The sequence below is a fragment of the Colobus angolensis genome, unplaced genomic scaffold (assembly GCF_000951035.1).
Source record: "Colobus angolensis palliatus isolate OR3802 unplaced genomic scaffold, Cang.pa_1.0 Scaffold134, whole genome shotgun sequence".
NCBI lineage: Eukaryota > Metazoa > Chordata > Mammalia > Primates > Cercopithecidae > Colobus > Colobus angolensis.
Window position 1 is genome coordinate 3,437,937 of NW_012114422.1, and position 12,000 is coordinate 3,449,936.

The 12,000-nt window shown below is 40.5% G+C and overlaps 1 protein-coding gene across 2 annotated transcripts in view; it reads left to right on the forward strand.

Moving 5' to 3' along the window:
* The window catches only part of RASGRF2 (Ras protein-specific guanine nucleotide-releasing factor 2), a 280,870-nt gene that overhangs the window by 174,761 nt on the left and 94,109 nt on the right, over positions 1-12,000 (forward strand). For both annotated transcript variants that reach the window (XR_001000901.1, XM_011934344.1), the window contains exon 17: positions 2,171-2,260. Coding sequence is in view for 1 of the 2 variants with exons in the window: in XM_011934344.1 (XP_011789734.1) it covers positions 2,171-2,260 (90 nt within the window). In the remaining variant the exon portion in view is untranslated. The remainder of the gene's footprint in view (positions 1-2,170; positions 2,261-12,000) is intronic.

Genomic DNA, 12,000 nt, shown 5'->3' on the forward strand with positions numbered 1-12,000 from the left:
TTTTTTCCCAAGACAGAGTCTCACTCTGTCGCCCAGGCTGGAGTGCAGTGGCGCAATCTCGACTCACTGAAACCTCCGCTTCCCGGGTTCAAGTGATTCTCCTGCCTCAGGCTCCTGAGTAGCTAGGATTATAGCCGTGTGCCACCACGCCCAGCAGTTTTTGTAATTTTAGTAGAGACGGGTTTTCACTTTGTTGGCAAGGCTGGTCTCAAATTCCTGACCTCAGGTGATTCACCCTCCTCGGCCTCTCAAAGTGTTGAGATTACAGGCATGAGCCACTGCGCCCAGCCTGTGGAGGCATTTTTGACTCTCACAGGCATGCTTCGAATAGGGCATTTTAGCAAAAGATAAAGTACATGGCTCCAAATGGTTATCGGTGGCCTTGGCAACTTGGTAGAAGCTGTTGTCATTGCCATGAGCTCTGAGAGCAACTAGGAGGGTCTGAGTCCGGCTGTTGTTAGAGATCTGCCTTCAGGGATATTAGCACTTGGGACTTTCAGGCTCTACGTCAGTTATGGGTTACCCTGCCATTTGGGTGTTTCTGGTAAATGAAGGTGACAAATTAGACTTTCCTGGCTTGTTGTGGTACTACTATGGAATTAGCCAGATCTCTCTATTCTTCTTAGAGCTTTGGTCAGTCCAGGTCTTGGCAACGTCCTTGACCATTGCCACATAGGACAGACCCCTTTGACTTCATTGTAACCTGGAAGAGTTTGGGACCAAAACCTATGGAAGTAAGGCTCTACCAAGGCAAGAGTTAAATGCTGTTCAAGGTGTTACAATTATTAGAAGTCTACTTTATATTCTCTTTTCATATGTTTATATTCACATATAAAATTTTTAATTCACATAAGGATTACTTGGAAATCCTCATCTTGTTTGTGGATTAACTAAGCCAAATCCTTTATTTCTTCCCTGATATGACTAAATCATAGAGACACAAACATAGGAAGGAGGCTGAAACCTGTGATAATATGGAGGACCCAAATGAGGACAGCATCACATATTTCTATCTAGCTGAAATTTTGCCTGTGCGTCTGTCTACTTGCCACCTTGTTCCAAAATGCAATAAGGCTATTGTGGAAAAAGAAGGTAGAGCTGTTTTATGCGTTTGTGCTTGGGCACATTAAGCGGCTCTTTGCTTCCCCTCTCATGTGTATATTTATTTTAGGCATGATTGTGAAACATTAGGGCCAAACTAATAAAAGCCCTTCAGGTCAAAATCACAGTGGACTGTTTTCACTAAAAGCCTGAGCGAGGAGAAGCAGCGAGCTTGGCACCAGCACTGCCAAACGCTGTGTGTACAGTCCGAGGAGTGAAAGGGACTGCAAGGTTGCTCAATAATCCTTTTGATTTTAAAAGGGCCACATTTAAACCATCCGTACTGTTAAGGGTGTTCTGAGAAGGAAATTCTATCAGAAGGAAATTCTCTCAGTAACATGATGTGGTATCTTTTTTAAGAATTTTTTTTATTAAGATATAGTTTACATACCATAAAATTTACCTTTTTAAAGTATATCATTCAGTCTTTTTAAATTTAATATATATTCACAAGGTCAGGCAGCCATAACCACTACTTAATTCTAGAACATTTTCATCACCCAAAAAGAAACCCTATACATATCAGCCATTCTATACTCATTAGCAGTCACTCTCCATTCCCCCTCCAACCCCAGCAGCCCTAGGCAACCACTAATCTTACTTTCTCCCTGTATGGATTTGCCTCTGCTAGACATTTAACATAAAGGGAATCATATAATATGTGACCTTTTGTGATTGGCTTATTCTTTAACTTGGCATGTCTTCCAAGTTTATCCATATTCTAGCACGTATTGGAACTTCATTCCTTTTTGTGGCTGAATAATATTCCCTTGTATTTATTTGTTCATCAATTAGTGGACATTTGTTTCTACTTTTTGGCTACTATGAGCAATGCTGCTATGAATATTCACGTACACGTTTGTGTGTAGATATATGCTTTTGTTTCTCTTGGTTATAGCCCCAGAGTGGAATTCCTGATGTGCAATCTTGTTATTTGCCCATTAACAGAGATAATACAGGGCATTTGGCCCAGTCCTTCATCCGGTGCAGGAATAAAAATGATGATTTTCGTTGTAGAATATTATCCATTTGCCTCACCATTCCATTTCCTTTCTTTTCAAATAACCAGGACAGACAGCGGACAATGCCCACTGCTCTGTTTCACCGGCTTCTGCTTTTGCAATAGCCACAGCTGCAGCAGGACATGGGAGTCCACCAGGTGAGTAGGGGAGCAGCTATGTAGAGATAGGTGACCATTTATATGAAGTCAGTGGCCCGTGTCTGCCAGTGTCTTGATGAGACGCTCATCTGCTCTCACACTAGAATCCCAGGACCTTGGGAAGCCGAAGCAGAAGGATTGCTTGAGACCATTAATTTGAGACTAGCCAGGGCAACACAGATACCCCATCTCTATAAAAAATTTTTAAAATTAGCTGGGCATGGCTTTGCATGCCTGTAGTCCCAGTTACTTAAGAGGCTGAGGCAGAAAAATCGCTTGAGGTCAGGAGGTTGAGGCTAGAGTGAGCTGTGATCACACCACTGCACTCCAGCCAGGGTGATAAAGTGAGACCCTATCTCAACAAAACAAAACAAAATAAAATAATAATAAGAGAATGTACATTCCTAGCTCTTTCTGAGTCAGTGTTTCTGGGAAGAGACTATCTTTTAAATAAGCATCTTCAGAAACCTCCTTATTTGGCCAGGCACAGTGGCTCACGCCGGTAATCCTAGCACTTTGGGAGGCCGAGGCAGGCGGATCACCTGAGGTCAGGAGTTCAAGACCAGCCTGGCCAACATGGTGAAATCCTGTCTCTACTAAGAATGCAAAAATTAGCTGGGCACGGTGTCATGTGTCTGTAATTCCAGCTACTCAGGAGGCTGAGGCAGGAGAATCATTTGAACCTGGGAGGCAGAGGTTGCACTAAGCCAAGATTGCACCACTGCACTCCAGGCTGTGTGACAGAGCGAGACTCCATCTCAAAAAAAAGAAAAGAAAAGAAAAAAAAAAGAAATCCCACCATTTGCAACAATATGGATGAACCTGAAGGACATTATGTTACCTGAAATAAGCCAGGCACAGAAAGGCAGATACTGCATGATCTCACTTACATACGGAATCCAAAATGTCAAACTCATAGAAGTAGAAGGTAGACTGGTGGTTACTAAGGGCTGGTGGGGAGGAAGGGAAGTGGGAAGCTGTTTGGTCAAAGGATAAAAGGTTCAGTTACACAGGAAGAATAAGTTCTAGAGATGAGTTGTACAGCATGGTGACTAGTTAAAAATATACCGCATACTTGAAGATTGTTAAGAGAGTAGATTTCAGATGCTCTCCCACAAAAAAATGGTAAGTGAGGTAACAGATGTTACTTAGCTTGACTCAACCATTCTTCAATATATACGTACATCAAAACATCACATTGTACCCTGTAAGCATATACAATAAAAAATAATCAAATAAATAAGCATAAGCTCCTTCAGGTGAGTCATTCAGGTGGTCTGTGGGTTACAGCTCTGAGAAATTCTTTATCAGAGAAGGCTGTTATTCCTCCTGTGTTGTTTGACAGAGTTCTTCACCCTTTATAACTCAATTACTGAGAACACGTTTCCATTTTAATTGAGTACAATGCTAAAAGCATATGCAAGGTGGGAGGGAGGGCTTGTGGAGTGCGGGGAGCAGATGCGGGGGGCAGCTATTGCTTTAGCTGACTCATAATTCATTTCCAGTAGCTCCACGATTCTTTCTGAGATGCTGTCAGTTAATTTTCAGGGTAAAGAAAAAGTACTTAAAATAAAAGCATAGTATTTTAATAGATAAATATTATATTCATTATCTCTTTCCTCTTCTCTCACGTGCAAGGAGGATGTTATGTTGAAATAAATCTGTAAGTGGTTTCGGGATGGGCATGGTGGCTTATGCCTGTCATCCTAGCACTTTGGGAGGCCAAGGCAGGCAGATCACCCAAGGGCAGGAGTTCAAGACCAGCCTGGCCAACATGATGAATCCCCATCTCTACTAAAAATACAAAAATCAGCTGGGCGTGGTGGCGCACGCCTGTAATCCCAACTACCTGGGAGGCTGAGGCAGGAGAATCGCTTGAACCTGGGAGGTGGAGTCTGCAGTGAGCTGAGATCATGCCATTGCACTCCAGCCTGGATGACAGAGTGAGACTCCATCTCAAAAGTAAATAAGTAAATAAATAAATAATAAATCTCTAAGTGGTTTAAATAGCCTTGTTGCTGTGTCTTCACCTAAACTAAACCTATGGGCTCCAATCATCATGATTTATAGAAACATGAGAGATGGCCTATTTTGCTAATTAGCCATTTTTCACCTTTGTGGTAACAAAGGAGTCCTTTCCAAAGATTCTGAACCAATATTCACAATAGTAACTAGTAGGTATTATCGGTGTGATTTTTTTTTTCCAAATTGAGGACCAAAAAGAGATGTTCTGTAATGGACATTAACTACCATAGTGACTTTTATATATATATTTCTCTAAATAAACATTTTGCAGATTGACCACATTCTGTTTCTTCAGCATTTTGCCATACATGCTTCACCGGAGATATGGTCAGGCAAATTGGCATGTGCTTTGCCCCAAATATTCTTAAAACCTTTCCCCAAGAGTCCCATCAGAATAATACAAAGCAGCCTATAATGGTCAAAATAGCAATCTTGTCGATACAGTTGGCTTCTGTGATTGATTACATTCTGTAACAGTGAACATTTGGGGGGAAATAAGGAAGACTTTGCTAGGCTTTCAGCAGAGTTGTTGTCCATTGTGATTTACTAAGACCTTCTCCTGTCTTCTGTTCTTACGAGCTAGTCTGCCTTTGAAAAAAGTGAAGGACAAGAGCATCTCACAGATTTCCTAATTTAAATATGGTTTGTGAGGGAAAATTAATTTGGAGTTTATCTGAGATGAGCCCATTCCCTATTTGCTGGAGAGTAGGGGGAGGTCCTTTTTTCACCTGAGATTGCAATGAAGATTGAATCGTTCGAATGTGCTTTAGAGAATGGTTTTCTGACTCGCTTTCCCAGGCATATTGGGCCAGAAGGAAAAAGTGACCAAAACAGCCAGCTCTTTCTCCCTTTTTGAAAGCCTGCTGCTTTTCTGTTGCCTTTTTGCTTACTTCTCTCTTGCAGCTCAAATCGTCTTAGGAAGAAAACTCTTCTTCAGCGAGCTCGCTCCTGGTGGTGCTTTCTGAGGAGAGCAGCACAGACTTGCTAACAGACTCAGTCAATGTTGCTAGGTGTTGGTGAGCCTGCACCCTGCATGAGCAGACTGCTCTTTTATGACAGTGCTGTTGGTGTTGCCTATCATGCAGTCTGAAGCTACATGATTTGATTTTAGAAGTAGAGGCAATAAGGGATTGGATTCAACAGTGCCCATGGCTCTGCTGTGAAGGCAGCAAGTTGCACAGGGGTCAGTTTCAATGGCTAGTGGCGGTAAGAAAGGGGGTCTCTTTTGGAGTGGAGACCAGTGCACTCCTGGGGCTCAGTCACTCAGAGGAATTGGTCCCTTAGCAGATTTCACCTGCCTGGGAGAACTGGGCAGAGAGCAGAAGGTTGTAATCAGAGCAGAAATAGGAAGGGCTAAGAAGATAATCTGGGTTTATTGGCTAGCCAGGGAGAGCATGGCGTTGCCCGGGGAGGTCTAGACCTAGATACCTGAACAGGTGTTCAAAGGAAGAGAGTGCTGGATAAAAGTCAACTCCCAAACAGACTTTTTATCTCCTCTGGGAATCAGGAATTGCCAGCCTAGATGCATCCAGAACCTGGTGAGTTGCAAAGGCAAAGCAGAAGAAAGATTGCATAGACAACTAAACACCCCATGCTTTCATCGGTCTCTGCAGGCTTCCTGTCTGCTTATTCGGCTGTGATACAGATAGACTTGGGGATGCAGCTCTGCTGTGTCCTGGCTCGTAACAGGAAACAAGGTATAGCCTAGTCAACCCTGAGGTCTGCAGAGCGGGTTTCCATGTTTCAGGTTCCTCTGCAGATTCCCTCTTGCTTTAATACTCTCTCAGCCCTTCCCCTGATCCCATCTCCATCAAGATATCTGGCACCTCTGGGTTATTAATTATTATGTTCTCAAACATTAACTCTAGGCATTTGTATATGAAACCATTTCTCTTTAAGTTGCTTAGAAAAATTTCTTACTGTGTTAAAAGGAATTTCAAATGCAATAAAAGGGAGGACAGCAATATTTTATTTGCAAGGAGGTCAAGACAAGACGTTCTTGCCTGATCCCAGAGGCAAGGAAAACTGATTTTATTTGTGGATGGTGCCCTGTGGTCTGTTTGGGATTGCCTGCCTGGCTGCTGGGGTCTCAGCCTGCCTAATTTCCACATGTACTGGAAAAGCCTGGTTTTCAATCTTTTTGGGGGGGACAGGGGGACAGAATCTTGCTTTATCACCCAGGCTGGAGTGCAGTGGCGTGGTCTTGGCTCACTGAAACCTTTGCTTCCCAGGTTCAAGTGATTCTCCTGTCTCAGCCTCCCAAGTAGCTGGGACTACAGATGTGTGCCACCACCCCCAGCTAATTTTTGTATTTTTAGTAGAGATGGGGTTTCACCATGTTGGCCATGCTGGTTTTGAGCTCCTGGTTTTGAACTCCTGGTTTTCCAAGCCTCCTGTCTGCCTTGGCCTTCCAAAGTGCTAGGATTACAGGTGTGAGCCACTGCACCTGGCCTCAATCTCTTTTTCTTCCTTTTTTTTTTTTAATTAATGAATCAATGACTTAAAAAAAAAAAATCTATAGCCTTCCCTTCCCAAAATTGGATGAGTCTTTTCCTCCCATGTCATGCTCCCTTTGTTTACCTGAGTCAGCGCTATCCAGAGAACCCATATCCTGCCCCTCAAAACTCAAGATTTGGATTTTATGCTTTCTGTGAATGTGGTAACCCTTCAGGGAATTTTTAATGGATTTTTATGTAGACCCATAGGTGATACCCAGGATTGTAGTGTTGTGCTTTCACTATTACTTCTGTCTCTGTTTATAGTGTTTCTCTGACAAACACATCACAGGAATGCAGCTTTTAGCAGCATTGTTGTCTCATGTTTCCTGATTAATTTCAACTCTCTACCAACAGTTTCTATCCTTGCTTTATTTTTTTTCTCGACACTTATCACTATTTGACATACTATTTGTTTTACTAATTTACCTTGGTTTATTATCCATTTCTCCAATAAAATGTAAGATCCATGAGGGCAGAGATTTTTATCTATTTTATATACTGCAGTATCCCTGAAATCTAGAGTAGTATTGTACATGTAGTAAATGATTCATAAATGCTTAATGAATTAATGAATCAATGACTGAATCTTCATACTTGCAATAGGGAATATTCAGTGCAGAAAAGAAAAAACTGTACTGTCCATATATTTTTATAGTGCTGTGATGTTTTTAAATTGTTTGTTGTTGTTGTCATTGTTGTTATTTCTAGGGCAAAAGAGTTTTGTCTTATTTCTCCGACTGACCTGGGGAAGTGATATCAGTCTCTTCAAGTCAGCAAGCAGGTTTTGAGTGTCTTAGGTGTTTAGTGTCACTTTTTTGGATACCCACAACCCTGAGCTGAGCACCCGGTAGACTCGTAAATAAGCCTCATTGTCTTGGTATTCATTTGATGTCAGACTTTTCCTCACACTCATGATTGGAAAGTCCTTGAGATATGCCTGGACCTGAGGCCTAAGGTCACCCTAAATGTTAGCTGCCAATCAGAATGCAAGCGCTAACTAACCTGTTAAAGCTTCATACTGTGATATTAACAAGAATTGGTTTTCTGTTGCACTCATACCCACAGAACCAGGCTTTTCTTTCTCTCCAATAGAGATACCATCATTGATCTACAAATTAGGCCCAGTTACAGATGGATCCTGAATTTGTAGGCCTGATGTTTATGCAATTTGGGGAAACACACCTCAAGGAAAATAATATAAAATTATAAATACAAACCTTTAGGGCACCTCCCAGGGCTTTGGAAGAGGCCCATACAAATTGAGAAGGCCTAAAGCTTAAGTTTTCTTGACTTCCTGATAAATCTGCTTTTGAGTCCAATCCAGAACATTCTTGGAATCACAACAGCTACAGGAAATTTTGTATGCTGGGGAGTGAGGGTGGGGCATCAGTGATTGTCAATGAGTCATTAGCCATCTTTCTTCTAAGTTAGCCCAGAGTCAGGTGTATAATGAAAAAAAGCAGAAGATGGCATCAATTAAATATGCACAGTTGACCAGGTGTTAATATGCACACTCTTCTGGCGATGAGTTGGATTAGTTGGTAGGTAGTGGTGAGTAGAGCAGAATGATGTATGTATTGCCACCCTGATTTCCTTCCCCAGTGTCAAATAAGCCTCTCTTCCATAGGGCTTTAACTCTATACAGGATAGGACTGAAACAAAGGATGATTGATGGTGTTCTTGTGTGCCACCACACTGATTGAAAGGTATTTGCAGGCACCTGCTCAAATTTAAGAGCTCTGCATAAAGTGGAAATATAAATGTGTGCATTTCAAATGGCTGCTGATACAGGGAATCTGCAGGTGCAGTTTGGATATAGTTATGATATGAATAGAAATGCAAATTCAATGAATAAATGTATCAGAGCACATCATTGCGCTTACTATACACCTGAAGTTGTAGGATTAATTACAGAGTTTATGAAATGATATAAAATGCAGTATGAAAGTGTGAGGTGGGTTATTTTTATGAGAGTAGAAATCATGGCAGTGGAGGTACTATAAGCAACTCCTGATTATCTGTGAGCAGATTATATGTTTTACTGTTCTGTGCAAGTCAAAGTAAATTAACAAAGTAGAGGAATGGTTGAATGCACTTACAGGAAAATTAGTGTCACTGTTACAATTGCTTAGATAAGCAGTGACTCTTTTACTGGTAGTTACCTGGTACTTGTAAAGTAGATAATTCATAATCTGTTTTATCTTCTGTAAAACCAGTCATGGCATGTGTAGTAAATAGTAGATCTGAGGTTGATGTGAGTTGGGCTTGGATTGATTTGTTAAAATACTGATATCTGGTCCTACATCTAAAGATTCTGAGTTGATTGATCTGGGGTACATCGTGGGATTAAGGAATTTTTAAGTTCCCCAGGTGATACTAATGTGAAGCCAAGCAGGAAATGCTTGTGTGTGTGTGTGTGTGTGTGTGTATTTTACTGAGGTAATGTCAGTTAAGGGTAAAAATTTGGATGTTTCCAAATTTCATCATAGATTTGGATGTAGATGGATTTAATGATTATTTGATTAATTCAGCAGAAGAATGTGGTTAAAAGAGTTGTGTAATCTTAACCTACACCCTCAGGCAATTTAAGAAGTATGTCTGGATTTCATTCTACAGTCTAGTATTAATTTACGTATTGAGTGTTTTAGGTATAGATATGGTAGGTGGGCTGGATGTGAGGAGTGCTAGACTGAGTCCTGTGTGTGTCACCTTGGACGGTTTCTCCCCGGGCCTGTTGTTTCATGATGGAAGCCTGAGAGCTCAGCTGGTACACTTGCTCTCCACGTGTGATCTCTCAGCCTGTAGCGTCAGCATAACCTGGGAACTTACTGGAAAAATAAATTCTCGGGCCACACATCATTCCTACTGAATCAGCATTTCTGAGGGTGGGACACAGCATCTGTCTTTTACAGACTCTTTAGCTGATTCTGATACATACTGAAGTTTGAGAAGCAGTGAACCAGTATAATGTCCAAGCTGCCTTACCTATTTAAAAATTTGACTCCATATTACTTGTAGTATACTATATAGTAGATGAAAAACCTAAATTTGAATCTCTTCCCAAACATTAAGTACAACTCAACCTTTATCTTTTGGTAGTTTTTGCACCGTATGCATAATTGATGTTGTTCCAAGTTGTACACTTAAATTCTCACTTTTCTTCATCATTTAAAATATGGAAAGTTGCCTAGAGTTCTGCATCATGTTAGAAAATCTTTTTATCTCGAAGTAACAAGAACTGTTATAGTAATTTCTCTCTAATTACACTTTTATAATAGCTTTATTGAGCTATAATTCATGTACCATACAATTCACCTATTTAAAGCCTAAAGTTCAAGCTGGGTGTGATGGCTCATGCCTGTAATCCCAACATTTTGGGAGGCCAAGGCAGGAGAATTGCTTTAGCCCAGGAGTTCAAGACCAACCTGGGCAACATAGTAAGACCCCATTTATAAAAAAAAAAAAAATAGCTGCACATGGTGGCACACGCCTGTAGTCCCAGCTACTTGGGAGGCTAAGGTGGGAGGATCTTTTGGGCCTGGGAGGTGGAGGCTGCAGTGAGTCATGATCATGCTCCATTTCAGCCTGGGCGACAGAGTAAGACCAGTGTCTAAAAAAATAAATAAATAATAAATAAATAATAAATTAATAAGTCTACAGTTCCATGGATTTAATATATTCCCAGAGTTGGGCAACAGTCACAATACATTTTAGAACATTTCCCCAAGCCCTTTAGCTGTTACCAGTCACTCTCTATTTGTCTCTTCCTCTAGCCCTTTGCAACTGCTAATCTCTTTTCTGTCTCTATAAACTTATTTATTCTCGATATTTAATATAAATGGAACTATTCATACAATATATGCCCTTTCGTGACTGACTTCTTTTACTAGCATGTTTTTGAGGTTCAGCCATTTTTGTATCGTGCATCAGTCACTTGATCCTTTTTACTGTGGGATAGTACTCTATTGTATGGATATACCACATTTTATTTATCCATTCATGAGTTAATGGACATTGGGGTTATTTCTTCTTTTCAGCTGCTGTGAATGATGCGGCTGTCAATGTTCATGTACAAATTTTTGTGTGTATGTTTGTTTGCATTTATGTGAGTACATACCTAGGAGTAGATTTGCTAGGTTGTATGATAAGATTATGTTTAACTGCTTAATAAACTGTCAAATTGTTTTTGAAAGTAGCTATACCATTTTGCATTTCCATCAGCAGTGTAATTAAGTTCCATTTTCTCTATATAACAGAGTAGTCCCAATTCTTCCCTTGTAATATTACTGTGATTTATTTTATTTATTCATGTCCTATAATCATCCAATATGTTATTATTAATATTAATATTTTGAGATGGAGTCTCACTCTGTCACCCAGGCTGGAATGCAGTGGTGCGATCTCGGCTCACTGCAAACTCCATCTCCTGGGTTCAGGCAATTCTCCCTGCCTCAGCCTCTCGACTATTATTACTTTAGGCAAAGTTATCTTTTAGATCATTTAAAAATAAGAAAAACAAAAAATTTTCCTTTATCTTCATTTTTTCCTTCTTTTGTTTATATAGATCCAAGTTTCTGACCTATATCATTTTCCTCTGCCTGAAGAACTTCTTTTAACATTTCTGGCAGGACAGGTCTGCCAGCAATGAATTCCTCTGGTTTTTGTTTGCCTGAGAAAGTCTTTATTTCTCCTTCACTTTTGAAGCATAATTTCACTGAACATAGAACTCTAGCTTGGTGGTTTTTTTCTCTCAACACTTTAAATATTTCACTCCACTCTCTTCTTGCTTGCCTGGTTTCTGATGTGATGTTGTCATTCTTGTCCTTGTTCCTCTGTTGGTAAGTGTTTATTTCAAGAACTTCTCTTTATCTTTCGTTTGCTGCAGTTTGAATACGTTATGCTTTGATGTGGTTATCTTGGTATTTATTCTGCTTGGTGTTCTCTGAGCTTCCTGGATCTGGGTTTCATGTCTGTTATTAATTTTGGAAAGTTCTTGCCATTATTAATGCAAATATTTCTTTGACTCAGTTCTTCAGTACTCCAATTACTTGTTTGTTATACCCTTTGAAATTGTCCCACAGTTCTTGTATGTGCTCTTCTGTTTGGGTTTTTACCCCCTTTCCTTTTGCTCCTTGTGCTTCAGTTTGGAAATTTTCACTGGCCTCTCTTCAAGGTCACTGTTCTTCCCTCAGCTATGTTGAGTCTACCGATGAATCA